The sequence below is a fragment of the Chaetodon trifascialis genome, chromosome 19 (genome assembly GCF_039877785.1).
Source record: "Chaetodon trifascialis isolate fChaTrf1 chromosome 19, fChaTrf1.hap1, whole genome shotgun sequence".
Taxonomy (NCBI): domain Eukaryota; kingdom Metazoa; phylum Chordata; class Actinopteri; order Chaetodontiformes; family Chaetodontidae; genus Chaetodon; species Chaetodon trifascialis.
Window position 1 is genome coordinate 20,152,979 of NC_092074.1, and position 20,218 is coordinate 20,173,196.

The 20,218-nt window shown below is 43.2% G+C and overlaps 2 protein-coding genes across 3 annotated transcripts in view; both read left to right on the forward strand.

The window, feature by feature from the left end:
• LOC139347597 (dihydropyrimidinase-related protein 5-like) overlaps positions 1–10,692 on the forward strand; it is a 29,175-nt gene extending 18,483 nt beyond the window's left edge. Inside the window, exons 4-14 of the mRNA XM_070987311.1 lie at positions 4,081–4,239; positions 5,247–5,426; positions 5,629–5,697; positions 5,947–5,991; positions 6,081–6,156; positions 6,252–6,408; positions 6,486–6,627; positions 6,761–6,903; positions 7,010–7,217; positions 7,985–8,168; positions 8,269–10,692. Coding sequence (XP_070843412.1) covers positions 4,081–4,239; positions 5,247–5,426; positions 5,629–5,697; positions 5,947–5,991; positions 6,081–6,156; positions 6,252–6,408; positions 6,486–6,627; positions 6,761–6,903; positions 7,010–7,217; positions 7,985–8,168; positions 8,269–8,354 — 1,449 coding nt within the window. The 3' untranslated portion in view covers positions 8,355–10,692. The remainder of the gene's footprint in view (positions 1–4,080; positions 4,240–5,246; positions 5,427–5,628; positions 5,698–5,946; positions 5,992–6,080; positions 6,157–6,251; positions 6,409–6,485; positions 6,628–6,760; positions 6,904–7,009; positions 7,218–7,984; positions 8,169–8,268) is intronic.
• A 987-nt stretch (positions 10,693–11,679) lies between these two features.
• On the forward strand, positions 11,680–20,118 carry LOC139347854 (microtubule-associated protein RP/EB family member 3-like). Of its 2 annotated transcripts, none has more exons than XM_070987676.1 (8): positions 11,680–11,777; positions 14,300–14,367; positions 14,746–14,873; positions 14,970–15,115; positions 15,563–15,722; positions 16,769–16,905; positions 17,251–17,403; positions 18,606–20,118. In XM_070987676.1, the coding sequence occupies exons 3-8, from the start codon at positions 14,753–14,755 to the stop codon at positions 18,672–18,674; spliced, it is 786 nt and encodes a 261-aa protein (XP_070843777.1). In that variant the 5' UTR covers positions 11,680–11,777; positions 14,300–14,367; positions 14,746–14,752; the 3' UTR covers positions 18,675–20,118. The 2 variants fall into 2 exon arrangements, with proteins under 2 accessions (XP_070843777.1, XP_070843778.1); XM_070987677.1 differs by having other exon boundaries at positions 14,749–14,873.
• Positions 20,119–20,218: the final 100 nt, after the last annotated feature.

Sequence of the window (20,218 nt, forward strand, 5' to 3'; positions counted from 1 at the left end):
AATTTAGTGGGGGGTGGGGGGGTATGGGGGGGTCGAACCAACCATATGCCAGCTTTACCCCCGCACCCCCCAGTCTCCAGCTCCTACCCACTGACCTCGCTGCCATGGCAACTAACCCCCTCTCTTAGTGTGGAAATCAGATGGAGCGAATGTGTGTGTGTGTGTGTGTGTGTGTGTGTGTGTGTGTGTGTGTGTGTGTGTGTGTGTGTGTGTGTGTGTGTGTAGGCATTCTGTGATAGTATTGTGTGGCCTCTATGGTGACTGCGTTCGCGTGGCCCTCCTCATCCTCCTCCCTCCCTCTCATAGGTTTGTAACAGGCTGCTCCCTCTCACGCTTCCCTTCCTTCCTCCTCTCTTCCCTCCCCACTGTTTCCTCTGCTTCACCCCCGTCCGCCTCACCCACTACCCCCCCAGTACAGGCTCACAGCAGGGTGGACTGGTAGAAACTTGACAGACAGAACACGCCGCGTGGATACAGACCTGTTTATGCATTTGTTGGTTTTGTTAGTCTTACTAGCTACATGGCTAATAAGACAGCTAACACAGTCACCTCAACAAGGCAGCTAATGTAGATGCAGATGTTTTCTCCCAGATGTTCTTTTTGCATTTATATTTTGTTGGAATTTCATTTCTTAGAAGCCCTGTTTACAATATGATTTTAAACCATTTCCTCCAGAATACAACCTGAACTCTTACAGCACGACATTATGACATTTGTAATATCAGCCGCAGACCGAATGCAGTTTACCGTACGTTCACTGTGCTCACGTCAGTTTGATCCCCTCTCACTGTGACCCACAGTCAGACCGAGAGCACTGGATCAGATCTGGACAAATACTCATCTAAAACATTAGCAGACATCTCTGTGTCTCTCCCAGCAGACACTGCAGAGATCTTTTTAATGTCTCTGCAGGCAGGAGAGGCAGAGGGAGGAGGAGGAGGAGGAGGAGGAGGAGGAGGAGGAGGAGGAGGAGGAGGGGATGAAAGAAGGTGAGGTGTGCAGCTGTGATGTGAGGTATGAGAGGTGCTGATAGAGGCTGATCAGAGAGCTGCAGTGGTAATCAGTCTGACACTGATGGACTCCTCCAGAGTCCAGCATGCAGAGATCCTCTCATCCTCTCAGATCAGTCATGTCTCCCTGTCTCTCCCCTCTTTCACACAGTACATGTCCCTTTTTTTATACTCGCTTGATCTAATTTCTGAGTTGCCATTGGTCACTTTTGGCGACCCTTCGATCATTGAGATGTAAAATCTTTTATTTTCACTGCTGACAGAAAACCTCGGCTGCAACTTAGTTGTATCAATAGTTTGATCAATAAAATGTTTTGTCACAACTTCCTGAAGCTTAAGGTGTCATTTTCAGATGTCTATTTTGTCAGAGAAAACCAGCCAGCACTCACATTTAAGAAGTTGGAATCGGCTTGTTTTTTTGCTTAAACAATTAATCAATTATCAGCATAAAACAGAGTGGGAGTTTGGGAGTTTCGTACTCGTACTTGTTGTCTTCCCCTTATCCGGGTCCGAGTTGCGGGGGCAGCAGCCTCAGCAAGGAAGCCCAGACAGCCCTCTGTCCTGGGATCCTGCTGAGGGATCCCGAGGCGTTCCCAGGCCGGCCGAGAGACATAATCCCTCCAGCATGTCCTGGGTCGGCCCCAGGGTCTCCTCCCTGACGGACACCTTCCCTGGGGAGACGTCCAGGATGCATCCTCACCAGTTGCCCGATGAATTATTGTAATTGAAGAGTTTTCTGTCCATATGATCCCACACTGATTGTCCGTTTGGTTGTTGAAGCAGGGATTTGTGTGCATGCTTCACATTCTGCTGCCGGCACCAACACATTATCTTCACAGCAGGGGGTTGGGGGTCTTTGATGGAGTGGGGGATTCACGTTAAAACGCTGTTTGGGGTTTATGTGTCACATCCACTTTAGCTCTGCTGTCAAGGACCAGTAATATGTTTAAGGAACCAAAGGGGGGGTGTCAGTATGTCGGGTTTACTGTGGCTTGTTAGATTAAAACAATGGAGCTGATGCGATGGTGTCGTGTTCTCACAGGATAACCAGTCTGCTCTCAGACCAGCTGTGTAGAAATATTTCCCCCATTCTGTTTGTTGTCACACAGTGACACCAAAGTCTGTTTCATTTCAACATTAAATCTATTTAACCATCACTGCAGCTGCATAGTACATTGGTCAGATACCGTGTTTTTTTGTCATTTTTCAATCTTGACTTAAAAAAATAAAACCCTGTGTGTGCAAACAAAAGTCGTCTGCTCACAAACCTGTGTGATGATGCGTTTGGGTGAAAAGGTGAACGAAGGAATAAAAAGTGTTTTTACAAATGTCTAAAAACTGGCTGTCGGTCTGGTTTGTTCACTGAGGAAGATGAGAGGTTTCATCAGTATCACCACTTACAAACAGTTTCATCAGAGCGGTTATGGATTACAAACGGCCGGCCTGTCACTGACGATGAGGTAGTCTTCGATCTCTAGCTGGAATTTAGAAGTCTAAAATTAGAAGTTTAGCCTAAAAAGAGGAAGCAGACGTTTGATCCTGCAGACTGTGTCTTTGTTTCTGCTCGGCAGAGAAAAGTTTGCTACTGGCCTCTGATGACAATACACAGTTTCTAATGTTCAGTATACCACACACACACACACACACACACACACACGGCTCTCTCGTGCACAGCTCTTTGGTTTGGTTTCTGTCTCCTTTTCTGCTCGCACAGTCCACTGACACTAAATTTTAATTAGGGCCATGCAGCCAGACAGTGTAACTCCCAGAATCCCCAGCTGTATCCATGTCCTCTGGCACACACACACACACACAAACACACACACACTTACAGACACACACACACGCTGACAGTGATAAATGACACTACACTTCTCGGGCACACACGTATGCATAAATCTTAGATGCTGACGCTGCAGATGAGTCGGACTTGTTACTATGGTGATGGGTAGTCTGATAGCTCATTGGCTGGTGGAGTTGTCACTCAAAAGCAGATGGCCCCGCCCCTGTCTACAACACGTCTGGAGGCTGGAAGAAAAGAGAGAGAGCCAACGCTGCTGTGATGGTGAACGCCTGCTTTGGTTTTTAACTGAATCAAATCATGTTGAAGAAAGTCTGTGAGGTGCAGGCAGAGGATGTGTGACTGGCCATGTTTTTATCTCTCTGTGCATTTCCTGTTTCATAGATGATCATTGCCTGTTTTCCCAGAAATCCTCAGTGTAATATCCCAGTTAGACTCTGTCAGAGGATATTGGATGAGTGACTGTCAGTGCAGTTTTGGAGGAGGAGGAGGAGGAGGAGGAGGAGGAGGAGGAGGAGGAGAGACAGGCATGGCTGAGAAGTATCTGTTGTCATGGCTACACCAAAGTGCATTCAGCATTCAGCCGACTGAGACGAAGTCACTGCAGACCGCTGCCTTCACTCCATCAGTTTTCCAGCCTGTCGTCCTCCTCTTCCTTCCTTCCTTCCTTCCTTCCTTCCTTCCTTCCTTCCTTCCTTCCTTCCTTCCTTCCTTCCTTCCTTCCTTCCTCTCACTCTTCTCTCTGTCTTCTCTCTAACTTTCTCCACTCATTTCCTGTCACATCCTCCTCTCCTCCTCATATTGTAAAAAACAGGCATCCGATTCCAAAAGATGATGATTTTTTCACAGTCAGCAGAACATTAGTGGGAGTGTTTTATTTCTGTGTTATACCAACATTTAGCCTATTCCACATGGAATTACAAGACACTGCTGTACATCAAACATCAACATAACACACCTTCATCTCCGAGGCTTTCTAGCCAGTAAATAGTAATTAGTGAACTATAACGTGTTGCGTGTCAGTAGCCAGTCAGTCTTTGTGCATCAGTCTTTCTACAGCTCGTAACAAGGAGACCTCATGATGATGAGAAAGAGTCCATCAGAACGGACTGTTGCTCATTGTCTCCAGGACAAACAGTGTCTATGTGCTTCACAGTGGGATCATTGTTCTCCTTTCTAATCAGTCTCTGTTTTCTCCTCCTCCCTTTTACTCTCTCCCCCCTTCCTTCCTTCCTAACTCACCTCTCCTTACCGCCTCACCTCACCCAGGCGGCTCTCATGGGTGGCACCACCATGGTGATGGCTTTGGTCCTGCCTGAACAACACTGCTCCCTGCTGGACGCCTACGAGAACTGCCGAGCTCTGGCCGACGCCAAGGTGTGCTGCGACTACGCTCTGCATGTCGGGGTGACCTGGTGGGGACCGAAGGTAAGAGCCGAAGAGGACCAGTGGACAGCCTGGAAACACTTCCATTCACATCTCCATCTGTTCAAACCGGACATCATCCTTTGCTGCGTTTATTCTCACTGAATGAATAATAAAGCAGCCAAAGCGTTTTTATTTATGGGTCAAATGTGTGATGACCTAGATTAAACCTTTCATGAAGTAGGTTAACACTCATGCTCACTGGGCACATTAGGCAGATCCTATGAGTCAACATGCCTCATTCAGCCTTTGGCTTTAATGTCTGTGCTGTATCATCTGCTGAATTCATGCATGTGCCACATCGTATTGGACATATTAATGCCACGTTGTCTAAAATCTGGCTGTTTATAACATCCTTGTAATATCATGATATAATGGCAACTAAGGCTGCAACTGAGGCTTTATGAATTAATCTGCCAGATTATTCCTGATTAACTGATCAATCATTTGGTCAATTAAACGTCAGAAGATATTTTAGCCCAGAGCCCAAAATGTTTTCAGATGTCAGATCAACAATACAAAACCCAAAGAAGTGTTACAACACCTGAGCACCTGAAGCTTATTTGGTTTGTCGCTCTGGGTTTGTGCATCCTTCCTGATGACAGGGTGGTTTGTGTGTGTTCGTTCAAAGGTAAAATGGCCTTTCAAATGGCCGAGTATTCCTCTTCATTTGAATTTTGATGAGCCTTTGGCTGCAGTGTAGCTTTCCCTGCTGAACACCAGAGTTTCTGCATTTTGATTGATTTGAATGGGTTTTCCTTTGTGGTGAATATCTCTGTGGGACTGTGATATTCACCGATGTGAATGCAATGTGATCTCATTCTGGCTGCTCTCCAAGCTCATTTCACGCCCCATATAACACACACACACGCACACACAGACAAGTAACACACAGTTTCTCTTTCTCTATGCACACATTCACAGTGGCCGATACTTTCTCAGTCCTCAAATGTGATTGGCTACCAGAATCTCTTCACATTCTTGAGCCCTGACCTTTGTCCTGTCATCAGGTGCGTAACGAGATGGAGACCCTGGTGAGGGAGCATGGAGTGAACTCCTTCCAGATGTTCATGGCCTACAAAGACATGATGATGCTGAGGGACTCTGAGCTCTACCAGACTCTGCAGACCTGCAAGGACATCGGCGCCATCGCACGCGTCCATGCCGAGAACGGAGAGCTGGTGGCGGAGGTGAACGTCCCACAAACACTCAGATAACCACGTGCACATAGTCGCTTCGTCCATGTTTTCCTTTTAATAACAGATGTTATTGTAATAGTGCAACTTAACATTATTTTTTCAGTATATGTGCTTTTTTAAATATTAAAGAAACAATTAAAAATGTAGTCTTATGTTGAAGTGTATGTGTGTGTGCGTGTGTGTGTCTTGTTAGAGTGCCAAAGAGGCTCTGGATTTGGGCATCAGTGGACCGGAGGGTATTGAGATCAGCCGACCAGAAGAGGTAAATTTCCATCAAGTTAGATGAGTCAAAAGCATTTTGGATATTCTGCTATTTTATGGCTTTTTCTTTTTCATTTTCCCCCTTTTTGTGTTCTTAAAATGTCGATCCTGTAAAGATAAATAAGCTGACTATGACGCGCACATATTGCAGTTTCCTTGGATAGAAGGTCATGATAAAAACCTGAAGTACAAACATCTGTTGAGTCCTTTTAAACGTCTCATTTTGTGATTCTTGTCTTTTTGTCTGCAGCTGGAGTCTGAGGCTACTCACAGAGCTGTCACCATCGCCAACAGGGTAAACAGACCACATTTTAATATCCTGCCTGTGTGCAGGTGGGCTTCTGCACGTTATTCAGAAATGACTGAATGCACTTGTGATTGCAGGCTCGCTGCCCGATCTACCTGGTGAATGTGTCCAGTATGTCTGCTGGGGACATGATTGCTGCGGCTAAGATGCAAGGTGGGCTGCGATGAAATAAGATTTTGACAGTGGCGGTGATATAAAGTACATGAAGGTGATCTTCTCCTTTCCTCTTTTGTTTCCTGTCTGTGCAGGTAAGGTGGTCCACGCAGAGACCACAGTAGCTCACGCAGTGCTGAATGGGATGAATTATTACCACCAGGACTGGGCTCACGCCGCCGCCCACGTCATCGTTCCTCCTCTCCGCCTCGACCCCAACACGCCCAGCTACCTCATGGGCCTGCTGGGCAAGTATGTGCTCCATAAAGACAGAAATGTACTGAAGTTGAAGAAAGTGCCCTTAAAGTACATGTACATCCTGTTTGCAGTGACACTCTGAGCGTTGTGGCATCAGAGCATCGTCCATTTAGCACCAAGCAGAGAGCTCTGGGCAAGGAGGACTTCACGAAGATCCCTCATGGAGTGGCTGGAGTCCAGGACAGGATGAGTGTCATCTGGGAGAGGGGAGTGGTACGTACACACATGAACACACAGACACACACACAAACCTGCATACAAGTCAGCGTGTGTTTGCAGTAATATAGTTTAAATCAAACAGCCATGTGTCATAAATGTCACTTTTTTAATGCACCTGTGCCTGCAGGTTACGGGAAAAATGGATGAGAACCGTTTTGTGGCAGTGACGAGCTCTAACGCTGCAAAGATTTACAACCTGTACCCACGCAAGGGTCGTATCATCCCCGGGGCTGACGCTGATGTGGTGGTCTGGGACCCTGATGCGACGAGGTGCGTAGTTACATTTAAATGAAGATGACTCGCCATCACAGGTTCATCGTCGTCGGTGTTTGATGTAGTGAACGCGCTGATGCTGAATGGCTGCTCTGTCTGTCAGGACCATCTCTGTGAGCACTCAGGTGCAGGGCGGGGACTTCAACCTGTACGAGGGGGTGCGCTGCCACGGCGTCCCCCTGGTCACCATCAGTCGAGGACGTTTGGTGTGTGAGAACGGCGTGTTCATGTGCGCCGAGGGCTCCGGAAAGTTCTACCCGCAGCGCACGTTCCCTGACTACCTCTACAAGAAGATGGTGCAGAGAGAAAAGGTTGGCTGGCTTTCGTTCATTCACGTCTGTGTTTGTGTCCTGCACTCGCTAAAAATGGAGTCAAATTACTGAAAGTTTCTCTAAATGTGACGCCGCTCTGTCAGTTCATCAGCGCTCCTGCTGTGCTGTGCTGAGTCAGCCGACAGCAAACCTGCTGCAAACACACCCATCATACTGCGTCTAACTGCACTGATTTGACAGACTATATCAAGGATTTAGTGCTCTTGCTCTCTCTGTGCGCTGACGCTGTTTTTCTGCTGCTGCTGCTGTTGCAAAAACCTCTGCTGGGTTTCAGATACACTGGATGGTTCATACTGCTAATGTATGGGAATGACTTTTCTATGCTTCCTGAATTTATGTGGCGGGTATCAAGTCGAGTTATTTATATATATATATCCCCGAAGCGTCTCTCTTAGGATTGGTGTTTATAAAGAATAGAGCGCTGCAGGGATGGCAGATGTTTGTAGGCCAAGCCGGAAAGTTGGCATCGCCCTGGTTCCCTTGACCTAAAGACAGTGGGATTTTTCCTTTGCACTTTGGATTATTGCATAAAATAAGATCTAGGATTTAGCTAAACTTGTTGTCATCTCCATTTGCAACTTAAGATCAGAGGACTTTTATATTGTATCTGTTATTTAACACCCCCTCGAGCCAAGAACACCAGATGACAGACTCATGTTCTCAAAAGTTTATGAGACATTTCCAATTTTATTTTAACTTTTGATGATAGTCCAAGTCCAAGTTTCTTTGTTTTTCACCTGTTTCAGAGTCAGAGTCATAAAGGGGTTGACAGGGATCCCTACTCTGGTGATGTGGCCAAGGTAGCAAACGCTATGAAGAAGGAGCTCGGTTTGGGCCCCATAGACGGAGATGCATCCAGCAAAGGGCAACAGGGTACTCGGGTGCACCAGGGAGTCCGAGACCTCCATGAGTCCTCCTTTAGCCTCTCAGGTAGGCTGAAATAAAACACAGACCAGCGGGTTGTTCAGAAAAAGCGCTCGATAAGTGTAGCTGTGGTGAAACTGAAGGAGGAGTTGTTTTTTTCTCTCAGGGTCTCAGGTTGACGACCACATCCCGAAGAGGTCCTCGGCTCGGATCCTAGCCCCTCCCGGCGGTCGCTCCAGTGGTATCTGGTAATCGCTGGTGCCGGAGCTTCAACCGTCCGACCCTCCTTGTTTTGTATGATTCTGAGCAACCAGGAAAACTGCACTGATTTTCAATCACAAGATTAAAGTTAAGAAGGGAAAATAAATTCAAGCACGTGCGTGTGATCGGTGAAAACGTACCTGATGATCAGTGATCTGCCAAAGTGACTTTCACAAAGCTAATTTGTGTCTTAATTGAAGCGACTGACCTGATTAATTACAAAAGAGTGAAGGGCTTTCTGTGACTTTAAAGTGTTTTGCCAAATTCAAGCTGATCATACTAACATTGATTAAGTCTGCTCATTATCACCCTGCTCGGACCCCGTGGACAAACGCAAACTAAACTAACTGTGAAAGATCAAAACCAGTACAGTTTTTGATGGTTTCAGCTGATGTGATGTCGACCGAATTATTTAAAAAATAGTTGAACTGGATTCAGTGAAATATCTATTCTACCCCTGTCACACACACACACACACACACACGGACGTACAGTACACTGTAGACACCATAGCTTTAGACTCATATGAAGATGTGTGTGGATTCTGTTTGTGATTAAACACCCGCTGCGCTCGGCTTCCTGCCGCTCTGTGGGTTCCTCTAACAGTGTTTTTATTTCCACTGGATGAACTGTGCTGTGTGGTGGTGAAATCCAACTGCTTCGAACACCGTGAAATCTTGCAGTTACACTCTCTAAATAGTCAGACTCGACCCTCTCCATCCTTATATCTCACTGCCTCTGACTGAAACGACACTCACATATCCCAGAAACATCCCTGCCTCACCTGCACTGTAGCAGGTCTAGACTGAGGTACAGAAGTCTACAACCTGTGGGCTGACCTGGGCTTTTACATCTGGTCCCACGCCAGCTAAATGTTGGTATTTCTGTCATGGAAACATATCTATAGACCTTGCAAAGTGCTACAAGACTGAAGAGAAGTCAGTTTTGCTTCTCAAAGGGAGGATGAAGAGAATGTGATTTAAAGGTCACAGAGGGGATAACAAGAAGGAAAAGCTTTCTGTGACTTTGCTACTGATAATAAAGGACACAAGAAACATATTGATGTAATTTGCATCCATAAAGCTGAATGCAGTGCCTTCTCATTCACCGGAGATTAGAGCCCTCTGAGTGAAAACAGGAGCTGTTGGACTTCTGAAAACACCTGGGGTCTCATTTATCAAAATGTGCGTAAAGCAATCTTTAAATCTGCTCATAAGAAAGGTTTAAGTCAATTTAAAATTAGGCTAATTTCCATAAAGAAAAGGTGAGAAATTATCAATAACATCTGCAAAACGTCTGTCTTTAAGCTTATTACAGCCTACAACCTTCCTGTTTTCCATTGCTCTCGACCCCTCCAGTTCCAAATGACAGACAGACAAAGTTAGCAGCTAGCCAGTGAAGAAAAGCGTTTATCAGCTGAAGAGCCAGGATTTTATAAGGAGAGTGAGTATTTGTAAGAGTTCAGCAAAAGACAGTTGTTAGATTCAAATGAAACTCACCTGTAAGAACTGGATCCTGTGTGTAACTGTCCAGTAGTAGGTCACGTGTATCTAATTTGGCAAGTGGTTTATTTGTGATTACGCTCGTTACACACTCATGACCATTACTGGCTTTAAATGTTTACACATTGTCAAGCACAAGGAGAATGTTTTCGCAGCTTGTGTGCTATATTGTCTGTACGCACAGTTGATGAATGAGGCCTCGGATTGTGCGCGGAGGGCCCAGAAAGTAAGAAATGAAATCGTGTTTCAGTAGCATCTCATAGACGGCACGTTGAAAGCAAACTTCCTATTTATCGGGAAGTAAAAAGGGATTGATATTAGAGCAGTGTCTCCACAAAGCAGGAAGACTGAGCCGCACAGGCTGAAGAAAACCACTGACCCTCTCACCTCCTGACCGCGTCTCATTCCTGCCTCGCAGTATTATATTTATACGTCACCATGTCTTCTTGTCTGTGAACTATATATTTAGGATGTTTTTTTGTTGGTTTGTTTTGGGGGTTTTTTTGTAGTTGAAGGACTAAATGTGCCAATGTGAATCACCCATGCCACACCCACACCCATGCATGAAGAGCACCACATGGAGACGGAGACGTGAACTCTCTCCTGAAAGCCACAGGCTCACAACTGGTGCTGTTTTTTACAATTACCTACAACGGTGTTACTTTATTGTTGGATGGTTTTGTTGTTTTGAAGGCACTGTGACTGATCAGTGGCTACGTGTGTTTGTAGATCCTCATTGTGTTTGACAGTTAACCTGTTGAATCTGTAAGTGGCTGCTTGTTTCTTACCACAAGAGTAATGGTGAAAGAATAAAGTGAGAAAAATGACATCTTGATTCTTCCTGTGCGTCACCTGATGTTCCCTAAAATGCCAACATAGTGCAATTTAATCATGAAAATGTTGTGCCTACTATTAGAATTAAAGCAAAGCAAGCAAAGACAGATGGAAATTTTAACCAAAATCCTATTCAAATCCATGAGAAGAAGACATCAATAGAGCTCAAGGCTAGCTGGATGAAGCAGTTCAAGGCACCGTGTTATTTGCTGCTAACCCTGGTTGACCTGCATAACATTTAAAGCAGACTTGGATCACATTCGTCAGCTTTGTTGACATACTGATTTAACATCACTGACATGCAGCAGTGAAAATAAGTACATTTCCTTAACTGCTGTACTTAAAATACAATTATGAGATCCCTGAGTGTTTTTCATTTTATGCTACTTTTTACTTCTTTGAGGGAAATATTGTACTTTTTATTCCACTGCATTTATTTGACAGTTTTAGTTACTTGCTACTTTGCCAATTAAAATGAATACAAAATATAACTCAATAAGTAAATTGTTGTTAAAATTAACTAAACTACCTGCAACATCAAGGTGATGAACAAATTAATGCAATCAGTAATTACAATCACAGGTATATTTTTTTCTAAAATGGGGCACGCTAAATAATTTACACATTTACTTATGTATTTCATCTATATTTAGATGACAGCACTTTTGTAGTTTTATGCAGGACTTGTAACAATATTGTTACTCTGTTGGAGCATATAAATATTTAGCAAAGGTACTTTTACTCGAGTAAAGCGACTTTTAAAAGTGAGCAAAAATGTCCCACTTTGTGAGTTCTTCCGTTGACATTTCATATATGGTTTATCTTTTTAAATTTTATGTGAACTTTCATTCAAAGCGCGTGAAGAATTGCCGTTTCTCCGTCATGGCTGCGCGCGGGACCCCAGTTTCACTGAATGTAATGGGATATCCTGCAACTCTGTTGCGCATGCGCCCTGCCAACAGTTTACGTGAGAGCAGTCTCGCGCAGCTTGCTGAGGCGACGGTCGGGGTTATAGCAACGGAAAAGCCCATCAGTAGACACAAGGGGACGGCTGTGAGAGGGACGCTGTCGCACTTCAGTGAGTATAATTAACTCAACTTAACTTAAAATGTGCTTCTTTACGTTTGAAATCAGTTTATTTAACGGCTTGTTTAATTTACGTCTCGGATAAATACTTGTGTCATCCCGCAGGTGACAGTTGTGCTGTCACTGGTAATGTACGTGTGTATTATCGAAAAGGCCTTCGGAGGGGGGCAACGACAGGCTGGAGAAAAGTCTCGCTTTCAGTCATACCCGGATGTATTTTGAGTTCGCTAATATCTCTGGGGTGAAACAAAAGCAGGTGGAAAGTCTTTAAATTCAACAACAACAGCAAGTCGCCATCATCGTTAGCAGTGAAACTAGTTAGCTAGGAGCTAGCAGCGGTGCAATACAGTCACACAGTGGCGGCAGCGCATGTCGCACCGTCCGCCGCTGTAGCGTCAACTGTCAAAAACACCCAGGCTGACCCGTGAAACCCACCAGGCTGAGAAGTTCAGTCAGAGAAACACGCAGAATGGTTTCTAATTCTAAATATACTTCTAAAACGAGCAATTTAACGATATAGGATGTGTTTTCTCGCACGTACAAGAGCTGCCAACATAAAGCGATTTACCAGTGGTCAAACGATTGTGACAATAAAAACAAGTTTGGAAAGATCCTCTCAGATTCTTTATAACCTTTAAATTAAAGGAGCCTCGCTTTAACTTTATTCAGTTGTTATTAAGATATTTCTCAGTCATGCTTATTTTTTAAATCTGAAGTAGGATGTGTATTAAACACGTTTACGAACCGCTGCCTCTGTTAATATTTAGTGTAGCTTTAGAAAAATAATAAATTATTATGTGTTCATATCGATTACAATGTGCCCAATTTCAGACATTTTTCGGTTAATGTAACGTCCGTGCAGGCTTTAACAAGGTTGCGTTAGTTTTGGAGCTCCTGTGTATGTGCAGCAGTGTGTTTGTCATTGCCCTTTCCTGATGATTTTATTTATCACCTTTAAAAGCTGTTAGTGCTGTGATATGGCAGCAGGGTCAAGGTTTGGCTTTATTGTTATTATAGTTTTACAGTTGTAGCCCCCTCCATGCTGCACACACAGCAGATTTATAAACAGATATTCACTCATTTGAACGAGAATAGAATAAAAACAATATAATAGGGAATAACATACGTACACATGCAAAGTATAAAGGAAGAATTTAAAATGAAAACAAAATTATATTTACAAAGAAAAGATACAGTTACCCACATACATATACTGTGTGAATATAAAACAAAAATTGTGCGACATGTATAATATGTTTATAGTGCAAAGAAGAGTATACTGTAAGTGTTTTTCTGTTGTCAGTGTTGCACAAACGTCTGTGACCCATTAGACTTTGTAATAATGACATGTTTTATTATACTTTATCAGATTGTTTATTTTGATATCAATGGTTTATGGTTGCTATAGACAGGATCACAAATCTTGGTAGTTGTAAATGAAAAGAACGATCCTATTTGGAGTTGAAACTAACGATCAAATTTCTTGTTTTGTCAGATCAACGGCCAAAACCCAAAACCCTTCTGTTTAATATCACACAAGACATAGAAAATGTATGAGCAATCACATTTGAGAAGCTGGAGCGGTTGAATTTTTGGCACGTTTGTTTAAAACATTACTTTAGCTGTAGGAGGTAATTGGTTTCATTATCAGAAAAGTTGGCAATGTGTTTTCTGTCACTTAAGTAATTATTTCAGCTCAGAGTCTGTCAGTCCAGCTTCATGGTTACACTCTCACATTCAAGTATAATTATGCATTTTAGAACTCACTCACATTGTCTTCATGGTCTGTGGAATTAATAAATGTATCATAATTAACATTAGAGACAAGTATGAGCCAACTGTACACATTTCATAAATAATTTAAATAAAGCCAAGCACGTGTTGTTTGTCTGTAAAGCACTGTTCTTAGAACTAGAGCAGTTTATTTGTCAAATACCGCTTTGTCAATATATCTGTGAACTGCAAACCTACAAATTAGTCAAAGTAGATTTCTTGGCCAAACAGATATTGTGTAATCTCCCACCAAAAGACCTGCATAATCAGTAACTTCACCAGCCACAACCAAATTAGCAGCATTTGCCTGGTGGACTTTGTTCCCTCTGTGGAGGCCTGCAGTCAGGAAGTGATTGTTCTGCACAACATCCTGCATGGTGTTTATTTTGGAGGCAGTCGGTTCACAGAAAACGCTTTGTTGTCGTTGGATTTTTCCCTATCTCATGCTGTCAGTATGACGAGTCAGAGCTGTGTTGGTTTTTGCTGCTGGTGATCTCCGCTGCCTTTGTGAACGATGACGGGTTACATCATGTTGGACCTTGGCTAAAAGGATTAACTGCAGAGATTAGAGGCCTAGCAGGTGAACTAGTGGTTGACTGCTGGTTTATCTGTGGTGTCTCTCTTTGTAACCCTGTGGAGATGCTTTTGAGCATTCAGCAGAAACACAGGTATAGAGGAAGTTATGTTTAAAGGGGACACACAAAGACTAATAGTCCACATAATGCTGGTTTCTGTCTCCAGGTCTTTCTATAAGGTGGTCCACCACAACCTGATTTGAACAGTTCACACCCAACACACACCCAGCGCAGGTGAGTTTGCATGCATTTGTTTCTTTATTTTCTGCTTGGACATGAAGCAGTCAAGCAAGCAAATCATATTAATCTTTTTATACAGGATACCTTATTTAATAGAAGTATTTGTGTAAATACTGAAGTATTTTTAATATTGATATCAGACTTTATTTTTAGAGCTCTTTTCATGGTTGAAGTAGGGTTAAAACAGTCCCAGCCTGGAATAACTCAACATGAAGCAATGCAAGAGATGCACGGCTGTAACTTCAAGATAGACACATACAGGCTATGCAAATATGCCGTACTGGACACTCTTATCTCTTATCAGCTGTTGCATGTAATGTCTGTGTGCATGTGCATGTGCTTGTGTGTGTCTGTTTGTGTGTTTTTGTGTAGCAGGAGGATGGCGGTGAATGTCTACTCCACCTCTATGACCATAGAGAACCTGAGTCGCCATGACATGTTGGCATGGGTCAACGACTCTCTACAGCTCACCTACACAAAGATCGAGCAGCTCGGTTCAGGTGAGTGCACTCTGTTTTTTCAATGGCTTGTAATTAAATTCAGAATGTTTATTAATGTCTAAAAGTGAATGTGTGTGTGTGTGATTCTACCCTTAGGTGCTGCTTATTGTCAGTTCATGGACATGCTGTTTCCAGGGTGCATATTGTTGAAGAAAGTCAAGTTTGGTGCTAAGTTGGAGCATGAATACATCCACAATTTCAAGGTCTTACAGGCTGCATTCAAGAGAATGAATGTGGACAAGGTGAGAACACACACGCACGCACACACACACACACACACACACACACACACACACACACACACACACACACACACACTCTAACTGGATTTGATTAAACAAATCTTCTCTCTGAATTATGTAAGTAGACATGAGATACATCAAAGAAGAAGAGATGAAAGAGATCTTTACGAAACACTAGCAGGACTCAAATTACTATCACCAAGTAATCCCATTACTGTGATACCAATGCATGTTAGTGGAAAAATGCTACTCATGCCTTTCATAGCTTGACACCTTGGATCACAAGCGTGTTCCTTTGTCCCCATTGCAGTGGGTTTGTGAGGGATTTCGAGGATTAGATTTTCTTTTAGCTCCAGTATCCAGGGGTCATCTCTGCTGTTTAAACATTATATAGACCACGGTGGTTCTGTGAAACCTTCCCCAGCGCTGCTTCTCTCTGTGTCTCAGATCATCCCTGTGGAGAGGCTGGTGAAGGGGAAGTTCCAGGACAACTTTGAGTTCCTGCAATGGTTTAAGAAGTTTTTTGATGCCAACTATGACGGGAAAGAATACGACCCCGTGCTGATCCGGCAGGGCCAGGAAGGAACGCCGCCTCCGCCCCACGCAGGTACAATACAAACACACACACAATCAGCTGTGCGTGAGCTTCATTTCATCGCTCTCACCTCTTCATGCAACCACATCCCCACCTCTAACCCAGGTGAACCCATTCTCCACAAACCTAAAAGACCCTCTCGCTCAGGTAACATCCCCTGCATCAAGCTTGTGTGTGTGTGGGTGTGTGTGTGTGTGTATCACTCTTGCAGAGTGCTTTACCTACCTCTATACTGTGACTTTCTTAGATTGGTCTATTCTGGCTGGTTGTGGGTGGTATTAGGGGCTCTGATTTTACCGCTGTAGCAGTACACGACTACAAAATGTTGAACAAACATGATCAAAATTTTAAGTTTCATGTCATAGGTCTTTTGGACATCAACACTTCACAAGGCGTAATACTTTTTCTTGATCTGTCAGACAGTTGAAATTGAGAATTGTGTGTCAAAAGAGGAAAAATGAAGGAAAAGTTATAATCGTCTTTTTTCAAGAAGAGGTTCAGGCTCTATATTGGGGGCAATAAGTACAGTATATGTAGGTAGTCACTCTCAAAGTTTTGGTTGAAAACTGTGCCAAGAGCCAACACAGAAATCTAAACAGGACACTACGCAAACATTTCTGGCAGTGATGGGAAGAATACATGCATGTTTTGGGGCTAAAACCTGCAAAAACACTACATTTGTTCTTTGAGATTCAAAAATTAAAGCATGCTGTGAAGACTTCCCGTTGAGGATGGATCTGTTTGTGTTTGTGCATGCGTGTGTTTTCTTTTGGACTTTTATATTTCTGAAAAACATTTACAGTTTTGAAAGTCAAATGTATTGCAAAGTGAGGACATTTTGGTCAGTCCTCATCTATCGAGGGGACTTATTGCACACATATGTACAATGTTAGTAAAGCATGAGCTAGCACAGGCCCAGTGTGCACGGCTGCATTGTTTAAAAGGAAGCAAATCTGTTTCACACAGACAGCAGTCAGCTGACTGAAACAACCCAAACGCATCCATACAAACAAGTCTACATATATAAATGCATGTCTGTGTGTGCTTCGGTCTTCCAGGCCCCATGAGAACATCTCCCACAGTACCGAAGACTGTTCCCAACCCTCAGAGGCCGATCAACGTAGCACCAGCCCGCAGGAGCGCTCCCGTGACCCGCAATGGAGGAGACGCCGAGCTCATTGAGCTCAACCAGCAGGTACAGCTGCTGTGATCTGTTCAGCCATTAATAAAACACCCTGCAGTTTCCTGCCTTGACACCTCACCATTCAGTGTGCAGGGGTTTTTGGACTGACTCAGCATGTTTTCACATTGTTAAAGGCTGTTCGTCATTTTAAGAGTCTGTTAATAACATAAATTAGATACCTTTATTGATGCTGTAATACAACATGTATTCCATAGCAATGAGATCAAGTTGACAGATCACACCCAGGCTGGTTTAAGTTTTAAGCTGCTGTTTGCCCGAACAAACTACTATTACATTCTGCCTAATTTCTTTAGTAGGTATAGGAATGTATTGCTTTATTGCTGTGTTTGCTCGCAGCTGCTGGACATGAAGCTGACTGTAGAGGGACTGGAGAAGGAGAGAGACTTCTACTTTGGAAAGCTGAGAGACATCGAGCTCATCTGCCAGGAAAACGAAAATGAGAACAACCCAATCCTCAGCCAAATAATTGAAACACTGTACTCTACAGAGGTAAATACATTCAAATCACACAGCTCATGCGTCCAGATGGAAATTTTTTCTGGTGTTTACTTACATGCAATAATAGTAGCTCAGATCAGATATATGAATGAGTGTTTGTATGTAAGCTTTACAGTTGGCTCGAAATACATTGGATTATATTTAATAGTCTTTTAAACAGTTACTGATTTGAAAGGTTATGGCACCCTTTACTGCAGAATTACCTATTGTTCCTCACAGTACAATAGCATTGCACAGCACCAATTCAGTAAAGGTCATAATCAGTACATTCATAAACACCAAAGCCCAGTTTACTCAGAGAAGTGGAGTCACGCATGTTTACATGCATCAAGGTTACCTGGTTACTGTTTGCATGCAGGTCAGTTATTAGATTTCTACTGTGACCTTCGCTTAGAATTACATCGTAGTCATTTACATTGTGAGTGGGTCTGAATTTTGCATATAGCCACAAAGTTGTCAGTGTCAGTTATATGCAACAAATTTGAATTAAGTAATTTAGAAAAACAAGGCTGAATCCTTACACTTTCCCTGACTGAAGTCTTCTCCTACCCAGATTGCTGAAACCTGGTTCCTTTTTTACTGACTTTAAATGGGATTTAAAGGGTTATTTTAATGCATGTAAACACAGTGAATGATTTGTTTTAATTCAGAGTGTCTGAGGTTTTCATTTAACTCTTTAATCGCACGCGAGGCTCTAGTTTGAAGTGTTGTGGTTTTTCGAGAAGTGCTCATTCAGCTTGACTTGCTTTAGATTCCTTTCAGACTTTACGCCTGTCATCCAAAAGGCTTTGTCAGTTCTGCACTGAGTCATCAGTTTTCCTCTTTGCAGTTTCTTTAGACTCTTCTTCTTGATCCATCACGGCATTTTGCAGTGTTTGTGACTGCTGTGTTTAAGCTGTTGCAGACGTGTGATGATCACCATATTAAAGGTGAACCGTGAAGGCAACATAAAGCATCTCACTGCAGTACAAAGGTAGTCGCTGCTTGGATCACTGCTCTATCATTCCTGAGCACTGCAGAATGATGTAATGTGGCAACAGGGAATTTCTCAAAAATAACAAGAACGCACACAAACTCAAGAAGGATGAAAAGTTGTGGTGAAAACACAACAGCTGACAACACCAACAACCAAATCAAAATCACAAAGCAAACTGCTCATCCTGCCGCACACTGACCTCAGCCGTCTTTTGCAGGAGGGATTTGCGCCACCAGATGATGAAGAGATTGGCGAAGGGGCACAGGGAGACCAGGAGGAGTTCTGAACTCTTCTTCCTCTTTTCATCACCTTCATCCCCCCCACGCCCCAGCTCTTACCCTTTAACCAACCTGATCATCATGGTCATAGTCCTCTTTTTCCCTCTTTATTTAATTTTTTACAGCCCCCCTTCTCCCAACTTGTCTGCAGCTCTCCATATTCATGACGACTTTTGTTGCACAGCCTAGCTTCCCAAACTCTTACTAGCAAAGGACACTTAACCCGGACCTGTATGGACCAGGGCCCAGCAGCCAGACCTGGCCTACTCGTCTTATTCTAACCTGTTACCAGAGGGGACAGCTACCCTGCAGGGCTAGTTTAGCATGCTAGCCTGTGAAAGGTTTAAGGTTAATAGCAATGAGATTACATGAATCCAGCACTGACAGCCTGGAGCCATCAGCGCTACCTGTCGGTCTGAAGAGGCACGTCACTTTCTCTCACTCTGCACTTTCATGGCGACAACACACAAGACGCACTTGCATCAGGGTTCATGCAGAGTTTATAAATGAAGCCACGCAATGTTTTTGATCAGATTTGGATATTTGGGCTGTGAATTTCTTAAGGTGAGATTATAAATGGTCCCTAAGGCCTTGTGGAAAAAGGTCTGCACTTATACAGTATTTTTATCATATTGCATATGATGACACATGTGAACATGCATTTAGCCCGCAGACATATCGCAGACTTTGAACTGCTCACATGTACATGCATTAAGGATGTCGTCAAAGTAAAAGCACCACAGAGTATGCTCTTATTCATCGAGGTGTGCCACCAGGGAGGGTTTGCTCATGGAACTGTTTAGACAGCTTGTTTATGAGACAGCATTATGTATTTATGTTTTTATTTATTTGTCTTTTTTAATCTGCTCGATACAGTTTCTGAAGAAAAAAAAAAGAAATGCTGTTTTGGATTTGGGGAAATTGAGGGTCTTGCACTAAATGTAGCGAAGCAAAGCGACTGAAATGATCCAAAATGCCAACATGCAGTGACAGATACAGGAATATGCTATTTTATATTTTCTAGATTTGTTGTAAAGAGGTTTGTTTTTTATTTGCATTGAATTCCTCGATGGCCGCATCAGAGGCGGCAGTATAAAAGTTATTTATCAGACACGTCAGGCTTTGAATTCTATGAATGAACAGACGTTAAAAAAAGAGTAAGACTACAGACAGACACTACTAAACACTAATGTTTGACTGTGTTAATTGAGTTAAACGTTGTAGCTGCTATCGTTATCTTTCTGTTGCTACTTAATTGAGTTTTGTTGCAAAGCGTAAAAACACCACAGAGGCTGCCAAGGCACTACAGGTGTGGTTTATTGTGATTGACAGTAGTTGGACCAGCAAGAGAACGAAATATTCAAACCCTCTCTCACCGTTTCCTGTCATGGCAGCCATGTGATAAACTTGCTGCTGGAATGAAATAAAGCTCTGAGGTTGAAGAAAAGTGACAAACCTTATTGTTGTGTGTGATATCTGCCAGGTTACTGCTGCTCTTCTCATTTCTTATTATTCCCAATGCAAATAACACACACTTACAGTCAGACCATAA